Here is a 27,147-nt window from a genome sequence, read left to right on the forward strand (position 1 = left end):
AAACAAAAACATTATTCTGGGACAAGAACAAACATCTTCAGCGATTTCAGACCAGCACATCTGGTCATCTTGGAAATCTTGCAGCAGCTTCTACAAGGCAAGCAACTCTGTGCCCAAGGAGAGAAGAAATCAAAGAACCTCTGCTAGAGGTTGACTGAAGAAAAGGAGAGGTCAGCTTTAATATTGCATTTGTTCCTCTGGCATAAAATATCCATGAGGGTTGAGCACAATACAATTCATCTTTGAACTGTGGGGCTCACATTGAGCATGCCCTCAGGTCAAGCATTAAATGGAAGGGTCACTAGTTAGTGTATTTAAACTAGTCTCATGTAAACATAACACTCCAGCCTCATCCAGGCTTGTTTGCCTAGGTCAGATTAGAGTGTCAGCTGCCAAATCACAGGAACTCCTATCCATGTACCTTAAAGATATGGGTATTTCAGGTTATTTGCTTCTTATCACTAGGTTTTAGTGGAAAATTTAATCCAATTAAGTACACAGCTTGAATTACTGAATCCTGGCATGGTCAGACTTCTACACCCAGAACAGGGCCTTGGTACCAGAGCAGCTCAGGCTCACCTCAGAAATACCATTTCCTCCAGCAGCACCACAAACTGCAACAAAAGACATTGGTGAGTGACAAGAAAACTACTCAGTAAGAGCTCTAAACCCAAAATGGCCAACACAGACAACCCTGGGGAGCTCAGCTGAGACCCACAAGCACACAGCAAGGCAAGACTTGTCTTCATGAGTGCTGCTCAGGGCAGGGAAGAGCATGCACAGGGAACATGACTAACAGCAGCTGTGAATAGTTTCCACTCTCCATTACTTCATGTTCTGTTAGGTTAGGTAAGGGGGTAGATGTAGATGACAGATATAAATACAAATTTTTTTTCAGGAACAAATAAGCTGGGGCAGCAGTTTGCCGCAGCCTTTCACACAGCAATGAGCAACCACAGGAAAATGGCAGGCAAAGGTGCTGCCCTTCAAAGCTGGCTTAGGTTTCCAATGCCATAAGGGGGCAAGACCTGAGGCCAGCCACCAGCATCTCCAGGCTCAACTGATAGCCATGATCTGGAAGGTTGATCATCCCAACCCACTTTCACAGTAAAAACAAAGCCAGTATGTTTGGAAAGCATTTTCAAACTTTATTTACAACTGTCACAGTGACAAAAATGTAGTTTGAAAAAAATGCTAGCTTCTCCCTGAGGCTCAAAAAAGAATTACAGAAATATAGGATGTATATCATACAACAGGAGGAGTTTTACTGGAGTGCTTTGTTCTTTATATACGTTCAACAACAAATAGAAATATACACAATACTTCCAAAAAAAGGATGCAGACAGAAATATGCAAGTCTTTAGGGCACACAGCAGGTCTGAAGTCCAAGGATTGCCATCTCACTGCTGCCCACATGGCATTATCTTTGATATAGAGCTTTGACTTGGTGGTACAGATGGTAGAGACCAATAGAGAGTAACACTTAGAAATAAGACAACTGGCTGGTATGCAGGTGTACAAGCTCACTCCAGTAAGACAGCAAGACTAGAACAAGTGTTACAGACACAACAGCTGAATCCATTGCTAGAGAAAATGCTACCACCACATCATGGCTGTTCAGTGACCAACCATCCACCAAGGTGGGCAGGGAGAGTGTCTAACTGGGCCTGCACAGCTGGACCAAAGGCCAGCTGCAGTGTAGGAACACTGAACTTCTCCTGCTTTGTGCTAAGTCATATCCAAACTCCGATCTGTCCAAAAATAGTTACACAGAGCTGATAAATTATTGCCATTATGTTGAAACACAAGCAAGACAAGACTAAAACAATCCTGCCAATATGTTAAAAGCAGTTCCCAAACCCCACCAGCGTTTAACTACTCATGAGGTATTAAAAATACAAATACACACATGTCCAAATAGATTTTAAAAATGGAACAAGTTATAAGCAAAGGAGGGGGGTGGCATTGGTATTATTATGGAAGTTTGGTTAAGGCCTTGACATTTCTTTTTCTCTTCCATGACCCCAGATTTGGTTTAGGTGGTAACTGTTCTCATCCTATCCTAAGATTGACTGGCTCCCAAGCTGGTCCCCAAAGCTGCAAGATCATCCCTTTCCAGGAAAGCAGCAGGTTACCTTGTCTGGCAGCAGACTGGCCTTCTCCTTGAGGCAGGATATGGTGAAGAGGACAAACCCAGACTTCATAAGCCAGTCTGCACTTCATTAAAAGAACCATGAATGTTTCACCCTCGCTAAGAAGCAGGACACCCAGGCTAATCCTCTCCCAGCAGACCCCATCCTGCAAACCCCACTGGTGATCCACACTCCATCTGGTGTTTTGTATTTGGATGACCCCCAGGCTTGGCTGCCCTCCTCACAGCATTCCCACCAGGCTGTCCTGCACTGAGGAGGCCCTGCAGTGCCAAGCTGGAGAACAACCCCCTACCTCAGCCCACTGACCAACAAGTCAAGAGACACAAAACCCTACAACCTCAAGGCGAGGAGACACAAATCTCCACCCTTGGGCTTGGGGCACCGTACAAAACAAGACCACCCACAGCAGCCTCAGCAAATAGGAGAGAAAAATCCGAGGTGTTCAAAGCTACATGAGCTCTTGCTGCAGACAGAAGCACCTTTGTACATCCAATGCACATCACCTCATGCTCACCACCTGCAAGATAAGCTAGGGCATCGCAGGAGAGATGACAAGCAGCAGCCTAATGCTACCCTGCAAACATAGCTGCTCAGCATTGAAGAGTCTAAAGGCAAACAGGGGGAGAAAAAAACTTTGGGAAAAGTGGTGGAAAACAGGCTCAACAGCGAGAGCAAGAAACCAGACTACTCCTATGGACGCTCACCTTACCCTAGGAGGTGCCGAACCAGGGAGAGCTACAGGCCCCTTGTCACTAGACCATTTAGCCATGCTTCTCTATGGACACCCTTCCATCCCCCAACACACAAAATGGAAGCTGTAAGAAAGGCAAATCTGAGATATTTTGGCTCTGTTCTCATGCTTTTAGCCAGAGGCAGCTCCCAGCCAAACGGTGCCACCTCCAACTTTCCTCCCCCTTCCCGAGCTCCCCCCTCCAGCAGTCCTCGTGTGGTCACCCTCTGCCATGTGCTTGGAATTTCACTGCTGCCTCCGCCTCGGAAAAAGACAGATAATGATCTCGAGAACAGCAAACATTTCTCTGCGTTACTTCCTTCCTTCCTCAGGAGGTCTGGTGACACCGAGGGCTTCAGTTCTCAATACAGAGAATACAAAAAAACTAAGATCTCGCAGGTGCAAAATTGAACTTGTCTTTTTTTAAAAAGACTCTCAAAGAAAGTGTGGCTCTTCCTTCAGAAGGGTGCAGTCCCTTGCCTTTCCTCAGATGCCATTTATTGCTCCTTGTCCTTCTTTGCATCTTCACAGTTTTCCTCCTCCTCCTCCTCGTCCTCCTCCTGCACGAGGAACTCTTCGGGCGGCCACCTGAGCTCGCCGCTCTCCACGTCGCCCTCCGTGGGCTCCACCACGATGGAGGGCAGGCGGTCCTTCAGCTTGCAGTAGCGATCAAAGTCTGAGGGGTCGGGGAAGATCTGCAAGAGCCAAGCAACAGTCTGTCAGACACAGGGGCTGCGCTCACACTGCCTCAGCCAAAGCCCAGCTCCAGACATCTGCGTCTCCAGGGCAGACTAGTCTCGACACAGAGTTGACCACTGAGTGATGGGAGTACTCTTGAACTTGTAAATAACCTTTTCAAGTCTCCAAGTAATGGAAATGAGCACTGCCCAAGAGGCTCCTGAGGCACACGCTTGCTTGGATAGCGCTCAGCAAATAGGTATCTGCCCTTTTGGATATTTATCCAAATGCCTCCCTGCCCCCCTCACCCCTGCTTTTGCATTAATGCTCTTGAGTTTGCACACAGAGCTATCTTGATCAGAGAATCTGAGATCTCACTTCCTGCTGCTGGTCAGTCTGCACAGGAGAACAGGCTTGTTCTCCAGGCTCTGCTGCTGGAAGGCAGGAAGCTCATGGCAACCCAGGGCAAGAGCAGCCCAGACCCTTGCAGCAAGGGCCTGTGTCTGGTATCACTCCAGGGCCACGGTGCTAGCCTGAAATAGCTCAGCTGCATTTTAGAGAGAATTCTGGCAGCTACTACAGCTACCACACATCAGCACTGAAACCCCACAGAACATTTATTTTGTGGAAGGGCTGGGGACTGGACCATATTTCTTCAGGAAAGGGCACAGCATGCAGTTATGCACTGTATTTCTCATGCAGTGAGCACAAGGACTCCTTGATCTCCAGCCCCTCAAGGTGCACCTTACCCACTCCCTCCCACATGGATGCACAAGCTCATGCAGGGCAGCAGCACCAGGGTCCATACTCACTGGTAGTGCCAGTGATACATATTGTGATCCTACCAGGAACTGAGGCAAAGTGTGGGTAAAGGAAAAAAACTGCTGGTGCAGTGTTAGCAGCAGCTTTGCATGACTAGATTGCAATGCCAACAGAAAAGGTTGTGTTACTTGTGGATAACTTGCTGGGGGGAACAGCCTCAAACCCCAGCTCATCCAGAAGGGAACTGCTGGATGATAAAATCCACTTGCTACATCAGACCTCCTGGTCAGTAACCAGATTATTAAAAACAACCACCACCTGCCATTTTAAACAATTTTATCAGAGTGCCCATTTTACATTAGAGTTGCTTTTAAACATTCTAAAGAAGAAAATGTCAAAGTGCATTTTTTTTCCCCTTGAGGTTGTAGGCCAGGTGAGAAGTCATGTGGCTGCACTTTTCTTTGAACATCATCTGCATTCAAGAGCATCCTTGCAGGGAGCAGCACTGCCAGCCTTGGCCTCAGTCTGAGAGCAAGATCTGATCTGCTTTGATCTTTGTGGTTCCAGTTACAAAAGCAGGCTCACCATCCAGGAGCCCTGAGCATTAACCATGAAGCCTCATTCTCCTTGTGCCAGTCATGTGGGTACCCACCACCTTGGGAAGCCCTGGCCACAAAAAGTGAAGTAACATCCTATCAACTCCTCCTTCAGCCTACAGCATCCTTGGAAATATTCAATCATCTACTGTTCAGCCTCAGTTCTTCAGACCCGAAGCTTTGCAGCAATCAAACTGACAAAAGCATTGGGTTCCTACCCAAGGCAAGGTAACAGAAGGTAATGCACGAATCAGGGGCTGTTTACATGTGATCATTTGGTCCTGGGAACAGTGCTGCAAGAATCCAGCTCCCACCATCCATGTTTTTCAGGTACATAAGATCCTTTGAACACAGCCACAGCAACCTGGGCATTGCAGTGTGAGTCACTTGCTATTAGTCACTCCCAGCACCACTGAGATAGCAACTGTTTTTTGGAGCTTTGTGGCTTCTGCTTGGCCAAACAAAATCAGTTTTAGGCACACAGTGCATAACAGCAAGTACAGTCAGTGGCTCTTAAGCACCAAGCTATCTAAACCCAGGATAGGGGGAAAAATACCCTTGACATTACATGGTTTAGGAGGTTGCAATGGAAAAAAAAGTGTGGTTCAAGAGGTTACATAAGCTGATAATGTCATGAAAATAGCCTCCTATGGAAGAAAAACAACAGTATAATAATTAAACTTTGGCTGCTATTATTTTAAGCACATTAGGTCAAATTGGAGCAATTTCTTTGAAAATACTCTGCCAGATTTTTTTTTTTTCCAGAAACTAAGTAGTAGTCATTTCCTTCCAAACAAATATCCACAAAATGTGGTGTGCAGCTTTTTTAATAAAAAAAACCCCTTAGCACAATCTTATCTCAAACAGCTGCAGGACAGGCCGAACCCAAGGAGGTCAGGATTTTTTCCACTAAGTCATGTTTTTTAATCGTTGAGGCAGCACAGAGGGAGATGTTGCAACTGCACTTTGAAGGGGTGTGCACAGGCAATGGAAAAAATAGAGAAAGGCAGATTTCCTCCAGTGTGATGGGCAGGGTGACAGCAGACCAAGCACATGGGCCCCATGAAAAAAGGCTTGAGACTAACTGAACATCTAAGAAGCCAAGTGAGGTTAACCCAACCAGCCTCCCCACTCCTCTTCTGAGAAAAGGATAAGCAAGCACCAGCTCCCTCTGTCCTGCTCTATAGTGCCATGCTACATTTGTTGGTTTCACAGACCTAATCTGGTCCCACTCCAGATTGAGACAAGGGCAAGGAAAAAACCTCCCAGATTTGCAGCAAGCTCCACACAGGGAATTGCAGCAACTCATCTCTGACCCAGGAGCTCTGCACTCTCCAGCACAGCAGCCAGGACAGCAACACGTTCCTCCAAGCCTTTCTGCTCACATCAGCCTGCTCAGGAGTGTGGGAGGAGGCTCTGCACCTCCCACCCCACAAAGAGGGCAACAGACATGGGCCAGCTTCTCCCTCTCATCCACAGAGACAGATGCCTTCTCCTGGTGGTCCTGGTCACTTGATGGGGGACAAGTGACAACCAACTTGTTGTCATGGCTGCCTAAAAGCAAATATAGCAGCAATTCAAAGGCATCTTCCACCCCTTCATTTGCATGATACAGCATAAGGGGCTGCAACTGCTTCCACAAAACCTCCCCTGTAACTGAGCCCCAAATCCTGGCCACAAAGAGACATCCAACACCTCCAGATCCACGAGGACACATTATGTTGCTTCTTGCACTACTCAACACATCTCCTTGCTAACAGCAAGGTTGGCTTTTACAGGCCCCTCTGGATTTACATCTGGGAACTGCTCTCCTCATGAACTTAGCCAGATCACACACATATAAACCAAACTCTTGACTTGCAGCTGAAAAGGACAGGGAAAAGCAGAATTTGGGAAAAAAAAAAAGCTTGAAATGATTTTAAGAAAATCATGTTTGCCTCTGTTTCAGACGATCTAGTTCTACTAGCAACAAGAATGGAAAGTTTTCATTGCCCTGGGGAGGCTCATATCCTCAGCATTCACAGGGATGGAGAAACACAAAAAGCAGGAGAGATGTCAGAAAATTAAGAAGATAAGCTCAGCACTGCCATAATCCAAGTGACACTTGGAAAAATTAAAAAAAATTCAAAACAACTTCCACACGTGTACTCCATACCAACACCTGTAGTTAAAATCCCTGTCTCCCCTTCCATGGAGCTGAAAACTATTTAAATTGTATTACAGGGAGGCTAAAGCAATGACACCTTTCCAAATAAAGTTATTGGTTTGGGGAAAAGCTTTGCTTGATTGTGGTAGTGCTATCAAGACTACAAAGTCTGTGATGGGAGACATCCCACTTCAGGTACAGGATACACCCCTAATGGACACATCACTCATCCTCCTTGGACTGAAGAGCTGAATTTTATGCCTCTTCAATATCAAGCCAATATTCCAAATCCCAAATCAGCACTGAAGTTCTGAAAATGCAACTTCAGTGCCATTGAGAAGCACGGCAAGCTCACTTCAGGCAGTACTTCAGTCATGTCTCAGAGTCCTCTCTGGAGGACTTCTCCAGCTACAGTGTATACATTTACTCACACAGTAGTCATGACTCGAGAAGGAGCCTCAAGTATGTACACAGCAGCTGTGACTCAGGTTGATGAGCCACAACAACTCCCAAGCCACAGAAATACTGCCCTGCTTCAGGGCATGATGTCAGGGAAACGTCCTACATCTAACCATTTCCCCTCAGAGGAACAAGGCATCAAAGCAGGGAGGAAAAAACATGCTCTGAGGTGTTCTGATGAGCTGCTGTCCTCGGTTTGGATTTCAGTGGAGCACCTCTGCACTGCACAGCTGCAAGCAATTGCTTTTGTATCTGTTTATCCCATATCCTGCTTCTGCCTTCACTGTGGTCTCAGACCCTGGAATACACAATTGAATCTGCCTACTAATCTTGTCTAGCAGCCATGCTTGCTATCACCACCTTCTCATAGCCTCAAAACCTTCCACAGCAGCAAGCAGCACCTCTGAAGGACTTCCCCTGCACAAATCAAGGCTGCACAGACATGAGGCACCTGACAAGAAAACAATTTCAGAGGAAGTTTAATTTCCATTGAGCCAACAGCCCTTGAGCCAGTAACATACTGGTGGTCCAGTTTAACTGGAGGGATCCAGCAGACACAGCTCAAGCCCCTCAGCTCCCTGAGAAAGTCAGTGCTTCCCCAGGTGAAGAGGTGTTGTACTCACCAGAAATTACTTCCCCAACACCAAGCTTTTGGCACAGCCCCTGGATAGAGCCTTAAGCCTATTTACCCAGATTCAGGCACTCTGACGTGATTCCCAGCGAGCCGTGGCTGTGATTAACCTAGAGAAATCCCAGCATGATGCGATCACCACTTAAAGAGCTCAAGCTCCCCATGACAACCAAACCTCAGCTGATGGCATGAGGCAAGCTCAGCCTCTGCAGGCCAGTCTCCCACATGGGAGCCTAAAGGACCTGCCAGCCAGCCTGCAGGAGAGCAGCACACTCAACTCAGGACACACACTTTGGGCATTAAAGCATTTTCTGTTGTGCTCAGACCCTGCTCCACTTCCCAGAAGATAGGATTCTAGTCAAGGTACTGTTTTGACAACAGTTCCACAAAATGATTAATTCAGCCTCGGTTTCAGTGGCATTGTTCATGCTGCTGGGAGACAGCACAGAGGACAAGCTGGCACAGTGCTGATGAGGCTCTTCAAAGAACAGGTATTTCTAGGGTTGGGAAACAGCAAACAGTCCATTAGCTCTGGCTGGCAGCAGAAACAGCCTGGCTCACTGGACACTGCCAGGCAGGAAGTGCATGAAGCCCTCCATAGCCACATCTGTTTGTGGCAGGGGCAACTTGAGCCATCAGCTGCATTTCAATGAGTTTTTTGTTTAGTAAATCCCATGGGAATTATGGGACATCTATTAATGATCCAGAAATAGCTTCTCACTGCAGGCATAAGACCCAGCATGACATCATCTCTTCAGTCACATCTTCTGTTTTGTCTATGCTGCCCTGTTCTGAGACTCATGCCCCAAATTCACCACTCACTTCTGCTCAGGCTCTTGAAATCTGTTGGCTGAACCATCTTCAGGGGGATCAGAGAGCAGCTTGCTGTCACAAATACAGTAATAAAAGCTGTCCTACAGAGGATGACTTTGAAGCTAGCACTCTAGCTTACAAGCATTTTGCATATTAACTGGAAAAAGGGCAGTCCTATGATGAAAAAGCACATTTGCCTTAAGCCTATAGAGCAACCCAGTTAACACTGGTATTCTTTCTGCAGTCTGAGTTTTCACACTACTGAGCAGTGAGGACCAGCCCAGCAAAGGGCACAGTGCTTCACCAGGGAGGAGAGTGTAAACCTTCAGCTGATGTATATGACAGACACCCCAGCAGGCAGAAAATGCAGAAGAAAAAAGTCAACAACCCAAGTTCCCTTCATAACCACTGAGACAGAGGGGAGCCAAGAGGTTCAGTGAACTCCACAAGACAGAGGAATCAGATTGCTGAAGTTTATACTCAGAGTATGAGCTTGCTTCCTCAGCTTACTTCCAGGCAAAAGCAAAAAGACTTTGAAACAGTTGTCTTGGTAGGACAAGTCTGTCTGCAGCAGGTACTGATGTGTTCTAGAATTCCAGCAGTGCTGCTGGGCTGCACCACCCTCCTCTGGTCCAGACCATTTCATGCCTGCCTCTGGTGGCAGAAGCAGTCCCCATCTCACAGGCAGTCCCTGCTGTACACAGATTGAAGGGGAAATTTTGAACCCCAGTTTGAGGTCATCTCTGCAGTAAAATAAATCCAAGTTCTACTAAATGAACAAGACAAAAATTTCAAGCTAAAAGCTTGATTCTGGTTCCACTTTCTATTTTTTGCCTCTCATAGCCAGCCAAGGGCTGCTACACTGTGAGTGCCTGACTGCAGATGAGTGGAGGAAGATGCTGCAGCTGAGAACAAGCCTCAGTGTAGGAGCAGTCATGCTCCATTAGCCCTGTCTGGTTTTAAGTTATTGCACTACAGCTCTCAGACAAGCATACAATTTTCCATGTACCAAACACTCTTCATCAGCAAGATGAGGCACAAAGTGCCAAAGTCGGAGGTAAAACAAAAAGTTCATGGTGCTATTAGGATCAGGTTTGCCCTTGCTGGTCTCAGTTGACTTTTCAACCTTTCAAGGACGCTTTCAACTTACCTTGACTTACACTGTGACATTCTCAGCCTAGCAGCCAGAGAAGGAAGGCTGGATCCTGCTCCCCAATCCTCTTTACACTAACCTGATTTAGAGGTAGACTTCATACACAGCCCACACACTCCTAGTGCCATAAGGATCTTTGATTTCAACCCCTCTACCCTCTACTCTGCCACCACTCTTCATCATATCAAGGTGAAGCTCCCCACAGACATTTGAAAAAAATTATCTGTAACTAGACCACTAAAGAGAATAGATCTAGTATGCAAAAGCCCTACACACACAAGTTGTCAGCTTTTATGACTCACATGTTCAGGTGATCCACTCAAAACCAAACAGTCCTGTTCCCCAGTTGGCCCAAGCAGACTTATCAAGGTCATTAGCACTTGGGGAAGAATCTTACTGAAGGGATCATTAGAAGAAGCAGGGCACCTAGATTCTGCCTCTCCCTGGGAATTTGGATGGGCAAATAGAGGCATTTGACCTGTTTGGGTTAAGCCTCTTCATGTGACCCATAAAGACATCCCATGCAGGTTACTTTGATTGCTTCAGATTTAACGACTGTCATTCCCTCTGCACTCCACCTGTAGGAGAGGAAAGAGGCCACCTGCTCCCCACTAACTCAAGTAATGAAGCACAGCTATAAACCAAACAACTTGCATTATCCAGAGCCAGAATCCTGACTAAAAGAAGGAATGCATCCCCCTCTTCCTCCACACAGCTATGGATTCTGCTGGAGGCCTGAGCAGTGGCCCAAAGTTCAGTCGATTTCATGCTCCAGTGCACTGCTGCTGCCTTGTAGTTCCCTTTACAGACATAAATATACAAACATGCAGCACCACATCTGAATGCACACTTGGAGCAAGTGCCTCTCTGCAGGTTGTGTAACATCTGCAAGGGACAGAGCCTGCATCTGGATCTGCTGATAACAGTCACCCAATGCACAGAGCAGATGCAAGTCATCTGCCAGCATTCAGCATCTGTGCCACATCTCACCAGATAAGACAACCATGGAGATAGGAAGCTAGGGTGCCTAACTTCTACTTTGATTAACTACAGGCTAAGAAATGAAAAGGATATTGAGACTAAAGGATTAAGGTTCAATCTTCTCACTTCTTCACTGAAAACACTTCTTCAGTCATCTAGTGATTAATAGCTAACTACATTGTTCAGAAGTTTCAGAATGAATGCAACTCGTGCCTCCAGGTACTGGTATCTCCAGTGACATTTCATGGCTCATTTAGGCTGTGTCTGGCCTCACTGTATCTTACAGAGAACTGTTAACCCTCTCAAATGGGCACATCAGTCAGGAAAACCAAGAATTAGATCAAAAAGATATGGAAGACATATAAACAGCATCCGCTTGTTTTCAGCAGGTCAGCTTATGCTGTGCTACAAGGATCCCAAGAGCCCTCTCAGCCCAGTGAGTGTCACGAATCCTCCTTTAACCCATCTCCCACTGAGCCCCGGGAATGCTGAATGAGCAGGGGCTCGGTCACTTCAAAACAGTGAATCCCCTGCCAACCCACACTGATAGCAAGTGATATTTTAGACAACCATCTCCTGCCAAGCAAACATTCCAGTCTGTTGACTAGTTCTCACTACTGCAAGATCTGCTATTAGGTCAGGCAATGGAAAGGTACGTTAGACTAAGCTTACAGTCTAGTCTAGGCAATTCCTCACGGGATTAGTGCCTCAACTGCCGGCAAAACACTCACCTGATACGACAGCCCATCCTTGCGGGGGCTTAGTCCAATCTCATCCATGGCTGGGGTGTTCATCATCACTTCAGTCATTTCAGCGGACCTCAGATAATCAGAGCTAGAGACAAAAGACAGCATTCCAGAGATCTGAGGGGCTCCGGCAGGCTGAGCACGATTCAAGCGGCCAAGCGAGCAGCAGAGGCTGCAGGCAGTCTATTTCTGGTCCCTTCCTTCCTGCCCCCCCTTGGAAGGCAGCGGAAAAAGCTCAGTACCTCGTAAGCCGGAGCTCCATGCAGTGCCCTGGGAGCAGCTCCCGGCTCCAGCACAGCCGCGGCCGCGCCGGCAGCGGCGCTCCGCTTCTAACTCCGCTTCCTCCCGCGGGGACGGGGGAAGTAAAAAACCACAGTAAATAGAGTGCAAGCGCGGGGGTTTTGGTTTTTCTTTCCTTTTTTTTTTTTTTTTCCTTTTTTCATTTCTCAAGCCGGTGCGCTTTAGATCCCACTGAGTTGTTTTACAACCTCGGGGACTTCCACGCCGGCGGAGCGCGCGTCGCCAATCCCAGCTCGGCTCTGACAGCCTTAATGGCAATTCCAGCGCGACCAAGTGCGGCGAACTCTCTCCCTCCCGCATCCATCCAGCGGCCACCGGCCCCCCGGGGCCCCTCAGCGCCCCGCGGCCTCACCTCCTCCCGGGGCAGGGGCGCTGAAGGGGCTCGGCCTCAATCACTCCCCGACGGCAGGGCCGCCATCCCCCGCCCGACCCCCCGGGAAGCGCCCACTCACCAGGGCAGGGGACACAGCACAGACATGAAGTCCCAGCAGAGCTGCCCCGGGCGGGGGGTGGCGGGAGAGGCACCCAGGCAGTGCGGGACAGGGCGGGACGATGCGCAGCGCTGCCCGTGACCGACAGGATTCCCTCACGCCTCGGCCTCCGCCTCCCGTCTGAGCCCCGCGCCCGCCGCCGCGCCGCCTTAAATGGCACCGGGGGCGTGGCCAAGATCAGGCCCCGCCCACCTTCCTGACGTCAACTTTTTCATGAATGGCTTGGGCGCGCGCCGCCTGCGGGGGGTGTGTGGGGGTGCGCGTCCGTCCGTCCGTCCGTCCGTCCGTCCGTCCCCCGCTGTTCCACCCCGCGGTGCGGGCTGGGTGTCACCAAGCGGGTCTCAAACCCACCCCCTTGGTGGCGGTGGTGGCAGGTGGTGGCCGGGGACACGGCCAGGGAGGCCACCCAGCCCCGCTCCTGCCAGCATCTTCCGTGCCCCGCACCTCTGCCTGGAGTGAAAGCTGAGCGAGCAGCTTCAAGGGACCGAGCTATATTTAGCAAAACAATGTGTATCAATGACGGGAAAGCGCAGGAGAAGAGAGAGAGGCCAAGCCATTCCCAAATCCAGGCATCGTGAGCACCGTAGGCAGCTGTAGGTGAAGCACATTTCCTGCGTTTCCCTCCCAACATGAAATTTCTGGAATGCAGATACAAAGTGCATCTTTCGGTAAGAGGCCTGGGCACCCCAAACTCAGCCTGACTCCCGACTCAGTGCATCCATCTGCTTGTGTTCATGCAGCCTGAGGAAGGGGCTGTGCCCTGAGCACACACCTGCAGGATGGGCCAGGCTCTCCAAGGCTGCTGAGGGATGCTCAGGACTTTGGGGGACAGGTTCCTCCTCTGTTTGCTTTCCCAGGGAACTGTGTGTGTCCATAAGCTGACAGGTGAAGTTTAGTGCCAGGACTGTGTGGATTCCACCTGTTGCTCCATGCTGCTGCTCAGACTTTGCCAACATGGTGGAAAAGCAAGCAAGCACTTACAAACACTTCTCGTGTTTCTTTCAAACGCAGAACACACAGCTGCTGCCGTGCTGCACACATGAGCCGGTGCATGGGCAAATACTCAGTTTTTAAGTGTTAAAAAAGCACAAGTTCAGTGTGTCTGAAGGGAAGCTTTGCCCTCAGCTACCCTCCAGACTGTGTATCAATGTGTACATCCATACATGCACGCATTTCCTCAGACCGGATAATTTAATCTTCTTAGATTCATATTATATAATGTGAGCGTCTGTGGGTGTTTGACATCAGGCTTCAGCAAGCTGCTGCTTTGTGGCACATTGAAATGAATCAGAAGGAATCGACAGAGACCCTGCAAGTGTGTGGAAATTCAGGTGGGTGCAAGTGGGCTCCCTGCAAAGGGCCACCAGTCACCATCTGCAAGGTTAATCGGAGGGGACTCGGTGCACACAGTCCCTTTGCTCCCCTTGAGCCTCCTGATAATGAGGTTTGGGGACAGGGAGAGGAGTAAGAGGACAGCCATGTCTTCAGAGTGCTGGGGAAACAGCTTCCCTGTTTTGCTGACCCATCCACCTGGACCCTCCCTCCCTGCTGCATCCCCTGGGACACACACATTCACACTGACTGTCTTTGCTAATTTCTGCACTAAGAGAACACAAAGACTTGATTTATAAAACAATTTTTTGAAGCCCAGGTCAGTACCTGGTGGTACGTACAGCGGCTAGGAGACCACTCTGGGAGAAGAGAGACAGGGTGCTGCTTCAGTCAAGTCTCTAAAAATTAACTTTGCAGTCTGCCCCAAGTGATGTTTTCATCTCCCACCATGTCCAGTTCAAACTTGGGACATAAGATGCGGCCATATCTCAATTCCTTGGGATATTTCATTCAAAGCAACCCTGCCTGTGTCCCTCAAACATGTATACACCTGCTATGGATTTCCTGGTGGTGTGTGTACAAATGAAGAAAACACATGTTCCCCCCATGCCCCTCCATCTCTCTTGCACCAGGCACGCTGATTTGTCTCTCTAAATACCCTCCTACACTCAGCAGGGCTTGAAGTTCAAGGTTTTTCCCTCCTTGGGAAGGTCATTCCTTTAAGTATGTAATTTTTGATACATCAAAATCCCTGAAGGAGGTCTGAAGGGACAGAACTGGGGCTTGCATTCCCCTCCATCCACCCTCCATGGCTTCTGCAGCCACCAGTGAGAAAAAGCAGCTCAGACCATCCCTTTGTCCATGTCCTCTGGACACTGCCTTGCTGGCATGGGAAGATATTCAAGTTTCCACCTGGGTAAGTGTCGTTCAGGGGCTGTGGGGGGGATGACACAGAACAGAATCCCTGGATGTCTCTGCGCTGAGTACACGGATTACTTCCCAACGGCTGGGTGAGAACACGGACCCTGGCCCTGGCCAATTCCCACCGGGAAGCCTGGGGATCAGTGCTTTTACTGCTCGCTTTGGCTCCGAGCCACGGCGAGATTTAGCTGTGTGATTAACCCTGGGCGCGTTAATAGTCCTTTAGAAGGCAAAGGCACCCCTCCCGCCATCCCATCAGCCGCGCCTGGCTCTGCCCTGCTGGGGTGGCTCAGCAGCCCGGATTTCCATGGGTGAGCTGTGCTCCGGGAACGCTGCCCCCTCGGCCCTACCCTTGCTGCAGGTGTCCCAGGGGTGGGACATGTGTTATGAGCCTGGGGAGGCATTCTCCTTGCGAATATAACAGCTCCTTCTGCTTTGCTGTCCCCAGCCAGAGGTGAAAAGCTGGGGCTGTGGAGGTGAGCAGGAGCGGCTGTTGTACCTGCAGCTCCCACCTTGCTAAGAACAAGCTTTCCACATTGGATAAGCCTTTATATCAATGTCGAGGCTGAAAATGAGGGAGCTAAATTAACCCTTGAGCTGCTGAGCTGCCACCTTGAAAACCACATGTCCGAGAAATCAGTTTTCATTACATCTCACATCCTAAAATGCCAAGTCTTTACTTCTCTCGCAAAGCAAGAGGAGTTTCCTGCCATCTATGACCCCACAACCACAGAGCAGTACATGGGAGTAGAGAATAAAATGGGATCATCTCAAAGTCTTTGATCACAAATGAGAATGAACCCATGTGCTCTTTCTTTGCTGTCTTGATAGGAGCAAGATACAAGCATTTCAAATTGCTATTTTTTTGTCTTTTATTTTCAGCCAGTTCTAGTAAATGGCACTCAACCTGCCCTGATTTTCCCTTCTTTCCTTATCTCAGTGTTCACCAAATCCCTGTTTCACAGCTGTGAAACTGTTTTTTAAACACTGGGGACTCTCCATTACCGGGGGCAGGAACAGCAGCTCTTGGGCTCTCAGCTCGGGTAAAGGGCTTTCCAGGGCACTGAGGTGGGGGAAACCAGATGAGCCACTGTGTCTTTTTTATTTCCTTAATTGTATAAATCTCTATAATATTTTGCTTTTCAGGACAGCATAAAGCAATAGAGAACAAACAAGTCCATACATTCTGGATCACTATACCCCTGGAAGACTTGTGCAAAAGCAGAGCCAAGGTGATTGGTAATTTCCCCATATTTAACCCTAATCTCTGCATCCCCTGCAGCCATGCACGTGTCCACCTCCCTTTTCCAAGGGGTAACTGAGGCTGCAGGAGGCGACATGACCACCACAGGGTGACCCTGGGGTCGCCTCCATTCGGGAGCGGAGCTCGCTGCTTTTTGTCTCCCGGCCAGCACTGTGAATCCTAAGGGGAAAGTTTCCTGGTGAAAAAATAAACTCTTCCCACTTGGAATTTAAAAACAAAACCATGGAAACATTTCTCTCCGTCCTGATGTTTTGCGAAAAGTTATTTTAACAAATTTAAATTTGGGGTTTGATTTGACCGGCCGGTGCCCTTTGAAATAGTTGAATCCAGGCCATCACCGCAGCCACGCTGGAGCCAGGCCTCCAGCTCTGGCGTGCCTGACATCCCACCAGGCAGTAAAGTCCCCCCTCCTCAGCTGAGAGGTGCTCAGCCTCTCCCCAGTTCTGAGTTCCTGGACAGACAGTGTGCTTGTTTGCTTCACCACGTTTCATGACCCCTTTGCAAATAGTTGGCGTGCCCAGGGATGCTGCAGACAAGCTGGAACAGCTGCCACCTGCAGGCTGCCACCTTGGTGGCACCAGCAAGACTGTCCCATGTGCCTCTGCCCAGCAAAATCTTCCTAAGAAGTGGTGACTGCAGCTCAAACAGACTCCAGGCTGTCCCTGCATGGCCCTACCTGTGCATGACCTGGCACAAACCCTCTCCTCTCCGTGCTCATGGCACGTAATCTATTTATTTCCTTGGAAAAAATTAGGCTCTCACAGTGTCATTCTTTCCAGCCACTTTCCACATAGCATCGTGTTTCACAGGGACTTTCAGTGTAATTGAGAAGAAAAGGCCACTCAACGTTTGGCCTTTGCTCTCTGTGCCTGGTCGTGAAGGGGGTCGTAGAGCACGGAAAAATGGGATTCATACTCTGTGCTGAAAAGCAAAAAGGATGGATACAGCTGGCAGAGTGGAGGGGTTTGATCTTATGGACCCAGATGGGCTGCTAAGGGCCTGGGAATTGGATCTGCTTTTGCCAGGTTGCCTCTGGTTTTGTTTTACACTGACCCTCTCAGGAAGAAAGGGACCATGCTGGAGCTGAGTCTGCAGCCTCTGGTGAGGCTGGCTCGGGGTGGCTCAGCTGTTTCCATCCAGCTCTGCCAGCTCGATTCAGAAAAAAACCTTTATCTTGTCCTGATCATTAGGTTTATGCTTAAGGACTTTTCTGACCTGGGGCCTTTCCTTGGGTGGTGACAGCACCTGCAGATAACCAGGAGGAGAGTGGAAAGGCTGGTGGTAGGAGGAAAGGACAGAAGAAATGGCTTCTCTGCCTCAAGAAACCTAACATATGATTACCTTGCTTTCTTCATGGTTTCTTCTCTTTTTCTCTCTGTTGCTGGAGGTGGCACATCTTGTTAGCCCCATGTCCAGCCTGGCCAGTGTTTCACCCAATGCCTGGTCTCCTTGTTTCACCCAGCCCTGCCTGGGACATGTCCCCACAGAGCCTGCAGCCTTCCTGGGCACGTGGCTGGTCTCTGTGACCCTTCCCTGGCCTTCTCTGTTGCCCATGGCTCCCACCAGAGGGGCAGAATTTCAGAACCATTTTGCAATAAGGTAAAATTCCACAAAGCAGGAGGGAACTGGGCTCAGAACCCCAGAGAAGGGGGTTTGATGTGGGCCTCACATGGTGCAGGTGTCTCACCAGCATCCCCTCCACGTTCCTGCAGAAGGAGGTGTCTTCTCCATCCTTCTGCTGAGCCCTGATGGCACCTGCAGGAGCTCCACTCAGATAAAGCATGGATGAGCAGGAAAGCCCCCTGTTCAGGCAGGAGGATGTGTCCTTGCTGGGCTCTCTGGAGTTTTAGTGAGCACTCTGCACCCTCAAGGAAGCCAGCAGAGGATGTGAGCTCTCAGTGTGGCTCCAGATCATGCCAATACAAAAGGACACACTGAGAACAATGAGTGTCTGGATTATTATTTATATTCTGTCAAGGGAACAGAAATGCCTATTTGGCTGGAATTGATGTATGGAAGGAAGATCTTTCATTAAAAAAATTGAATTCTTTACTCAATCACTGCATTTCCCCTTTTCATCATTCTAGAGTTTTTTTTATTTATTGATGGGTTTATTTTTTTTTTTTAACAGGGTATGCTTTTTAACATCATAGTTTGTTTATTTTAACATAGCTTGTTTTTTTTTATCACTGGTATTTACTTCCCTTTTTTAATCTGTTGGTCAGATAAATACTTCCCTGAGAAGAGTTGACTCTAGAGGCAATATCACCCCTTCCCAGTTTTTGGCAGCTTACTTGCAAGCATCAGGGAGATAGTGGAAGCATGAGAAACACAAAGATAAGTCCTCTCCCTAAGAGGGAGAGAGGCAACATGGAAATCCAGGCATCAAGAAGGCACCAAAACACAGGAGCTGACTGGGGGTATTTATTGCTTATGTAGTATCTCAGCTGTGCTGTTGTACTTGTTTGGCTCTGGCACTGTAATTAAAGCTGTGACCACTGCTATCACAGCACAGAGCAGCTTTTACACTTTTGCACCAAAAGAGGACTAACATTTTCGATGCCAGGCTCACCTGTCTCAATAGAACTGAGCCATTGCTCTAGCTATGGCTGCTGTAAGGGCAGGTAAATCATTCTGTCCCTAGCACAAAGCATGGGAGAGGATGAACATGGGCATGGCAGCCCCTGGAGTTTCCCCAGCAGAATCAGCTTTGTTAAAAAGAGTTGAAAGCACCTAGATAATTACTGATGAAAGTTTTGTACTGATTTTGGGGGGATAGCCACTCACCCAGCAGAACCCCAAGCTCTTCTACCTGCTGGATGACAGCCAGACTTAGGAAGAGCTGTGGCCACGCTGCAGATGAGGGGCAGAGGACAGCTTGAGCCAGGATGTGCTGGGTGGCCTGGCTGCTGGCAGGCATCCAGCTCCTCTGGGTTTGTGGTAGGTCTAGGCTTGGGGAGCAAATCCAGGCACCTGGGAGAGAGACACTCTGCAATGCTCATCTCCACACTCTGTCCTGCATGTGCACAGGTGTGCAAGAGCCAGCACAGTCCCTTGTTGTCATCAGCCTGTCCCATCCCTGTCCTGATGAAAGTTTCTTATTGCTGCCTATTAAATCAAACCATGATGCTCAGCACCGACCTTAATTCTGGCCCAACAGGACCTACATCTGTCAAGGAGCAAGACATAATCCCATAAAATCCTCAGCTTCCTACTTAAGAGTGGAGACTAGTTATCCTTCTGCCTTCTGCTCCGAGAGCTCACTAAGACCGGGATCGATGCAGTAATTGCTTCTTTGGGGACTCAAGGAATGAATAGCTAAAGTAGCTCAGCTCTGAAGTCCTCTGCCTACTCAGTGGCAGCTCTTCCCTCCCTTTCCAAGGGCTGCAACATGGCCCCAATGGAGATTTGTGTTCCTGCACTCAGTGAGACTTCTCAGTCCCTGGTTTGTGATCCCCTGCCCAGAGTAACCATGCGGCAGAATGATTCCTTCCTTCCTTCCCTCATCCACCACTCCTCCTACCCTTCCCAAAGCAGCAGGAAAAGGATCCTGGCCCCAGCCCATCACATCCCATATGGTTACACACATGGCAGTGGGACAGTCTGCACTGTGTAAGCCCTTCATCCAGCAGGGCCCCCAGGAAGAGTCACTGCACTTTGCCTTGCAGAGCTCCGGGCACTGCCCATTGCAGAAAGCAGCCTGGGCTCCTGTCCTCTGCAGCTGCATTGTCTGGCCAGCCCGCAGGGGAAGGGTTGGGCTTTATCTTAAATCTGTCACTGCTGTTGAAAAATAGTCATGAGACAGCTCAGTCACTCCACTAAAGAGACAAATTCTCTGCTCACCTACCTCTGCTTGTATGGACTTCAGTGCAATTGCTCCAGGAGAAAACCCACCCCTTTATCCTGCTGCGGGGACACTCCCAGCTGCTGAGGGCACCCAGGACACGCCGTGTCCTCGTGTGTAAGAGTCAGTCTGAAGTTTCTCTGATCTCCCTCACGACCATCATCAGAGACTGAGACCCCGGGACCCCACAGCTCACTCTGGACCTGAGTTCTGGTCTGGCTGAGGTGGATGCTTGCCAAGGGACTGTTTGCAGGTGTGCCTGGTGCTTGCCATGGTACGCTGCTCTCGGGCAGGGTACTGGTTATAGCGCCCTGTCCCTGCACCTGTTCCTTGGAGCAATGATCTCCACATACAATAGTCCATAAATCTCCCCACCTTTTGGCCAGAGGCCACTCACTTTGGAAAAGGACTACAAAAAGTGACTCCCCTAAAGAGACTTCGAGATCTCTTTCTCCCCAACGGATTGAAGACGCATCTATCATCAGACGACCACGAGGATGCATCCCTTCTGTTGGTAGCTATATCCCCATTCTCTCTCTCTCTCTCTCTCTCTCTCTCTTGCAAAACTGAATTGTTACACGCAATAAACTGCACTGCTGCTTTCTACTGAGCAAAACCTGACTCTCGCTTTTGTCCTTTGCACCCTGGGGTCGAACGAACCACCACGGCTCCCGCTCGGGTTGAGCAGACCGTGACACCATGCCACCCTGTGCCCGTAGGTGGGAGCGGTCCCCCTCCTGCCACTGAAACCTGGGCACTGAAATTCCTGCAGAAAGCATCTTAGGGGGAAACTGCGTGAACCGGCGGCACGGGCTGATGCTCGTCCGGGTCTCCGAGCCGTTCTGGAGCGGTGTCAGGGGAGCAGGGAAAGCTGCCGAGGTCTCGATCCATGGCTCTGCATCCTCTCGCTCCGGCTGCGGGCGGGACACGCTCCCTGCCGGGAGCGCCCGGCCCTGCAGCATCCTCTGGCCGTGCCTCTGCCAAACCGTGCCGGGTTTGCGGGGGGACACTCCCCGGCAGGCAGACGGCAGCAGAGGGTTGGTGGGTGGGAAGGTGTCTCCAAACACAGCCTCAGCCGCCATCAGCTCAGTCTTGCAGTCGGGGTGTTTCTGCAATATAGGAAACTGTCACCATGGCTCCCCCCTCTGCAGGAGAGCACTTGGCAGCCGAGGAAGTGAGTTGTGAGTGCAGTCACAGCCGATGCTGCAAAAAGTGGCACTCGTATCACAGGAAGCCTCTCAAAATACTCCATGGGCCCCGTGCACGAGCATCACTGACACCTTTCTGGTGCAGCCACCCTGCAGGAGGGCTGGCAGATGAGGCCATGCCTGGCTCTGCAGCAGTTTGACAGGCATGGAGCAGGATGAGGATGGCCTTCTCCACTTGAAATGAAAGGCTACATAGGCAGGCAGGAGAGCTAACAACCCCCACACAGCCAGGGCTGAGTGAGGTGGCTGGAGCTGGCATCAGGTGGCAAATGTGCCTGGGCCTCCAGAGCATTCAGTTTGTATGAAGGAGGAATTGTCCCGCTCACCTGGCTGAGCACCACACTGTCTCACCACCATAGGGCACGTGGAGGCCAAGCCTGCTCACAGAGGGGGCCAATAGATTCCCTGGGTTATATTGGACAGTGTCAAAACCTGCAGCTCAGCTGCAGTGCCTGGGAGCAAAGGATGGCTGAGCAGGGATGGCTCTCTCATAGCAGCACCCCACCAAAACCAGCACCCCCTTTTGAAATATGGTGCTCCCTGGCCTGGCCAAAACCATGCTGGTCTTGCAAGGTGGGGCTGGCTGGCTGGATGTGGAGCTGCACAAGAATCAGGCCCCACATCTGGGTCTGAAGGAAGCTCATCTCCCTTATCAACCCTTAGGGCTGACCTAGCCTTGCCTAGACTTGAGAACTATCAGCCCCACCATCCTGAGGATGAGCTGGGGCAGGTCCTTGCAGAGATAACCCAGCTGTGTGCCAGTAAGTGTCTCTGGAGCCATGCCCCCCAAACACCACCACACACCCCACTTCTTGTGGGGATCCCCTGGGCCAGCAGAGAGACCAGCATTAGGGGAGGAGGATGATACAGCAGCAGGGCTGGCCAAGCCTTGCTGTGAGCTGCTTCAACAGAAAAGCAATCACTCATGCTCCACCTAAAGGCCTGTGATTTAATCCTGGGGGACCAACAAGGGGAGATCCAAGATAAACAACATCTGTGCATTCACAAATAGGAAATGGAGTTGCTTTCATGTCCTGAGCCTGTTGATTAACCAGGTTATTGTTTGGCTTGGCACTAGAAGCTCCGTGACTTGGAAAGAAGGTAACTAAAAGGGATCATTTTGTTACACTCCCTGAATCTGGGAATCTTTAAATAGTGTGCGGGTTTGCATTTTGTCTTCAGAAGACTGATGGGAAAAGGTAGCAGAAGAGTGCAGATGGCTATCAGAAAGGAACCTGTGTTTAGTCTGCTTGTGCCAGATGGGAATGGAAAGTTCTCTCCCTTGCCAAGTGTTTAAAAGAGGAAATAGGATGTGATATTCTGCCTCCCACTCCTTTCTCTCCCCTGAAACCAACCCACTGCTCTACTTCCATTTGTTGTAAAAAGGCAAAAAAACTATGTAGCTTGGCCCATGTAAAGCCTTGGAGACAGTTGGAGACACACCTTGTTCCTTTTCATTGTGTTTATTATGTGGAGATGGATGAACAGTGTATTTTTATATGAGCTGGGCCCAGCACTGTGCAGCACCTGTCTTTCAGTCGCTCATATTCATCCGTGCCACAGAAACAACACTGCAAAGTCCCTGAACCATCTTCTGCTGTCATCTCCTCCACACAACTCAAGATTCAGATACCTTGGCTGACAAACCTACCCATGAAATGGATGAAAGCTTCTTGCCCGAAATTCCTATGATTTCCCCTGGCTAATAAATCCAGGTCAGCTCTGAACTGCATCTGCCTGGGCAACACATGGATTGTCAGGCTGGTTTAAGGCATTGCTTTAGGAGGTTCTGGGGATTGACCCAACACTGCCCTGCTGGCATGAGTGCTGTAGCACTTGGTGATATGGTGCACCACTAAACTCTTGGGTTAATTGCAGAAATATCTCATGGATGTGGGGGATGTGGATAACAGAATCCCAAAGCAGCTCTGGGCAGGGCCTCCTGTCCAGCCCCTGCTTGGAGCCAAGCTGACCTGCAAAGTGAGTAGGTGGCTGAGGGACAGTCCAGGTGAGCTATAAGTGTTTCCCAGAGCAGAGATCTCCCCACCTCCCCATGCAACTGGTCCAGGACCTCACTATCCCCATGGTGAACATTTTTCTTCTCTCTAACCAGAACTTCCCTCTGCAATTTGTGCCTGTTGCCTCTTGCCATGTGCCTCCAAGAAGGGTCTGGCCCCACCTTCTCACTAGCCCCCCACAGGAGGTGGGTGACAGTAGTCAGACCCCCCCTTTGCTTCTTTCTCTCCAGAAGGGACAAACCCCCCTCCAAAACAATGTCCTCATAGCAATAATACCCATCCAGCTGGTCTCAAACACAGGCACTTCAGCAGTGTCCTACAGCTATAACTTCTGAAGGATGGCTTTGATCATTCATTTCCCCAGATAATTGAAGAACATTTGTATAACCTTTTCATAGAGGCAAATGGCCTCTTGTGCTCCAGCCCCGATTTGTGTGTCCTAAAAATGGAACCATGACTGAGCAGAGCAGCCCTGTGTGCAACAGCAGAGCCTTCAGGAGAAAACCACACACAACTTCTATCACATCTTCCCATACAGTCTCCAGGCCACCCCACAAACACACCTGCCTTGTTCACAAAGCCAGGGGGTGCTGGGGCTGGGCATGGTCCCCACTGCTGCAGAAATCCTTAAGGAGGGTGGGCAGGAAGGCAAGCAGGGAGCTGGGGCAGCCTGGTCCCCTGCCTGCCCCTGCCATGAGTGGGAAACCACCAGGCAGCTGCTTGACTCCAGGGATCTGGGGATTTAATGAGCAGTTTCAGGAGTGCTCTTAGCTTTGCTGTCTCTGGCACTAATGGCTAAACGTTTCCAAAGCTGCTGTCTGTGTGAAACAAGGCCCTTCCTTACATCAGTGCTGCTGTGGGCAGCAGGGCAGTACTGTGAAGGTGTCTGCTCAGTCTGGAGGGGGTGTGCATGTTATTTCTATCTTTTTCTCACAGGGAAGGAAAGCATAAGGCCTCTCTCTCCCATTGTATGAGAGATGCTGTCACTTGCTGTGCCAGGCACCAGGGTGTCCTGCCTCTGCTCTGGGAGGGTGTCAGCCTCTCAGGTGTGGGGAGCAAGGGAGTGGGGCAGAAATAGGCCTGCCTAGAATGTGTGTGAGGACCTGCCTCCAGCTGGCAGGAAATCCAGATGGAGACTGGGTCACTGAGATCAGTTTAGTAATGATCGCAGGAGAGGAGGGGAGAAGGAAAGACAGGGATGGGGAGAGATGAATGGAGGGTGGATGGGTGGCTGGGACCTGACTGGCAAAAAGTGAGAGCTGTGGAGTTGGGACAGGGCTGGGTACACATGGGGACAGTGGTGGGAGAGAAGCTTGGACAGTGCTGGCTGGTTTAGTATAAGAGTTGCCAGGGGGAATGGCCAGCCAAAGGTCAGCCTTTCCCCCTGCCAGTGCCTGTCGCCAGAAAAGGCATGGCACATGGGGATGCAGCTGTACCCCTCTCTGCCAAAGGGACAGCTAGGCTCCCATCCCTTGCCCCTTTCCCAGCCTATAGGAGGCAGGGAGAAGTTCTTAACTGCATCCAGGGTGGTGTGAAGCCCTGCTGTGCAAGACCTGTTTTTCCTAAGTGAAACTCCCCAGATCACAGCCCCCTCTAAGCTACTGGAGGGTGACAACATGTAGGCAGCCTGGCTGAGTCTCACTCCCCAGCTGCACACCTTGCTCTCAGGTACAGAAAGGTAAAATCTTTTCAGGTTTAGCCCTGATTAAGGAGAGCTCACAAACAAGCAGTTTTACAAGTTGTGCTAGCAGTGCAGAGAGCTGTGGCCACATCTGGGCACGAGCGGGGGCCGAGCGCATCCCCGCTGCCGGCTGCACTCAGGCAGGGAGGGATTTAGCCCTAAGAGTCTTAGTGACGCATCTTGGGAGACTTAGGCTGAGCCTGGCTTGCAGAGACGTGACCCGTGCTGCATTTCCCCTGGTCACCTGCCAGTCTGCATTACATGAACTGTCACCCACTCCCAGGCACAGCACGTGAGCACCGTGGCACAAGGGCTTGGGAGACAAGGAGGGGCCAATCCCTTACTTGGCCCAGCCTTGCCCCTGCACCAAGGCTGCTCCCAAAGGAAAAAACCCACTGCTTAAAGCTGCCAGGGAACCAGCAACCAGCAATCCAGTTTGCTGTTGCTTTAACTAAAAGGAGGAGATGCTGAGGGACCTCGTGTCTCTGGGTCATCTACAGGAGAGTCCTTCCCACTGCCTTGGGGGTCAGCATTTAGGATGGGGAAGAATCAGGACTCTGGTTGATGAATTCTGGGTCCTGTTCGACCTGTATTCACAAGAATTGCAGTATGAGTCACTGCAAATAAAGCAGAAAAGACCAAAGGCACAATTTAATGACATTGTGGTTTATGATAATGCTATCCACAGGTGTATTTTTATAGCTGAAGAAAATGGGGAAAGGAAAGATCTTACTCTGACTTGCAGCAAGGCAGTCCCAGGACCAGCACTGGGAGAAAGGAGCAACGTGCTGGTTTTCACTGTGAGGACTGGCTTGCACAGAGACCACTCATTCTGAGAACTGACCTGGCTTTGATGAGCACGTTCAGCTGAGATGAAAGTTGAAACAAGGCCAGCTGTAATCCCCAAGAAACCAGGCCACTCTCAGGACTCAGGACAATCAGGTCCCATTAAAAAGCATCTGCCAGACTGACGTGCTGCGGGTTTCATTACCATCCTTAGCTAGAAGTCATTGGTGAGGACTGATCTCCTGTGGCCTGGGGAAGCTCAAAAGCTGCAGGTCAGTTTCAGGTGCAGCAATGTCTGTTCTCAGAATTTCTTGTCTCCCAAAGGCAATGGGATAGTGCCTTTGGCAAGTAGTGTACTCAGCTTCTTCCCTAAAAGACATGGAAACTTAGGAAGAGAAATATGACAGCGTTGGAAGTGACAGGTGAAATGCTGCAAGGACTCAGTACGTGACAGGGCACAGCTAATAGGCAGCAAAGAGGACACCATGGAAATGCCTGCTGCTGTTTGCTTTTCCCCTCACCATCCGCTCGTCTTTTGGCTATTGCAAAGTCTCCAAGCCACAATTCAGAGTGAACTTGTCGCAAGAATTGCCAGATTTAATTGAGCTCCTTTGAAATGAAACCATTTATAACAACCTTTTGCAAGGATGAAACATGATGTACTCTGATCTGGTACAGCCAGGAATATGCTGTCCTGGGGGCTGGGGAGCCCCACTGCAGCACCCAGGGACAGCTGCCACCTAAGGACAAGCTCCAATCCTTCTGATATCAGTAGGGATTTTAAGATCCCTGAAGCAGGAGTCATGGTCTGCAGAACTGAGATCTGGCTGCGGGAAATATATTTAGTAGAGGGGAATGGGAGTGAGCTGTTAGGAAGACAATATTTTTATTCCATGTATCTCATCTTCCAAAGATGGTGAGATCACTGTCCCAGTCCCTAACTGGAGTGCATCTAATGGGACCTTGATTAGACTTTTTTAATCAATGAGGAACACTATCTGCCCTGTCTCTTGGCAGGACAGACAAAAATGCTCACATTACAGTGGTGGAAGCATAGAAGGGCAGATCCAGACCCTGGCTCATGTTCTGGACCTCTTGTTCATCCCTGCTCCTGAACAGCTAGACCTGGGTGGCAGCTGAGGATTTCTTCATGTATTTTTGGAAGAGAAGCCTCCTAGCTGTCTAGAAATCATACACTTGCATTTCTGCCTGTCTGAGGCAAGAGCACATGATGCCAAAGTCACAAGCTTACCCTGGGTGACACTTGGGCATCTCTGGCTGGTATAGGAATAGAGCTCGGGGTCATGGCAGGATCAATCATTTACTCACTAAAAAAAGGTTGGTTTGGACTAAAGGAGAATGTTTCCAAATGTCACCTCAAGTCAGCAGACAGTCACACCAGTGCTTCAGACATTAGGGTTAAATCCAAGTACAAAGAAGACCTGGCTGGCTTC

The 27,147-nt window shown here is 49.8% G+C and overlaps 1 protein-coding gene across 1 annotated transcript; it reads right to left on the reverse strand.

Moving 5' to 3' along the window:
- Window positions 1-1,123: 1,123 nt before the first annotated feature.
- LBH (LBH regulator of WNT signaling pathway) lies at window positions 1,124-12,765 on the reverse strand. The gene is made up of 3 exons (XM_079298398.1): window positions 12,601-12,765; window positions 11,834-11,936; window positions 1,124-3,578 (listed from the first exon to the last, which is right to left on the reverse strand). Exons 1-3 carry the CDS (start codon window positions 12,624-12,626, stop codon window positions 3,381-3,383), a joined length of 327 nt encoding a protein of 108 aa, XP_079154524.1. The 5' UTR covers window positions 12,627-12,765; the 3' UTR covers window positions 1,124-3,380.
- Window positions 12,766-27,147: the final 14,382 nt, after the last annotated feature.

Source organism: Erithacus rubecula (genome assembly GCF_903797595.1).
Source record: "Erithacus rubecula genome assembly, chromosome: 2".
In the NCBI taxonomy this organism is placed as follows: domain Eukaryota; kingdom Metazoa; phylum Chordata; class Aves; order Passeriformes; family Muscicapidae; genus Erithacus; species Erithacus rubecula.

Excerpts from the sequence above, each read along its gene's own strand:
- LBH (XM_079298398.1), bottom strand. The coding sequence starts at position 12,626 with ATGTCTGTGCTGTGTCCCCTGCCCTG. Across the intron at positions 11,937-12,600 it reads GTGCTGTGTCCCCTGCCCTG|CTCTGATTATCTGAGGTCCG; the intron begins GTGAGTGGGCGC and ends TTTTGTCTCTAG. Across the intron at positions 3,579-11,833 it reads AGGATGGGCTGTCGTATCAG|ATCTTCCCCGACCCCTCAGA; the intron begins GTGAGTGTTTTG and ends TGGCTCTTGCAG.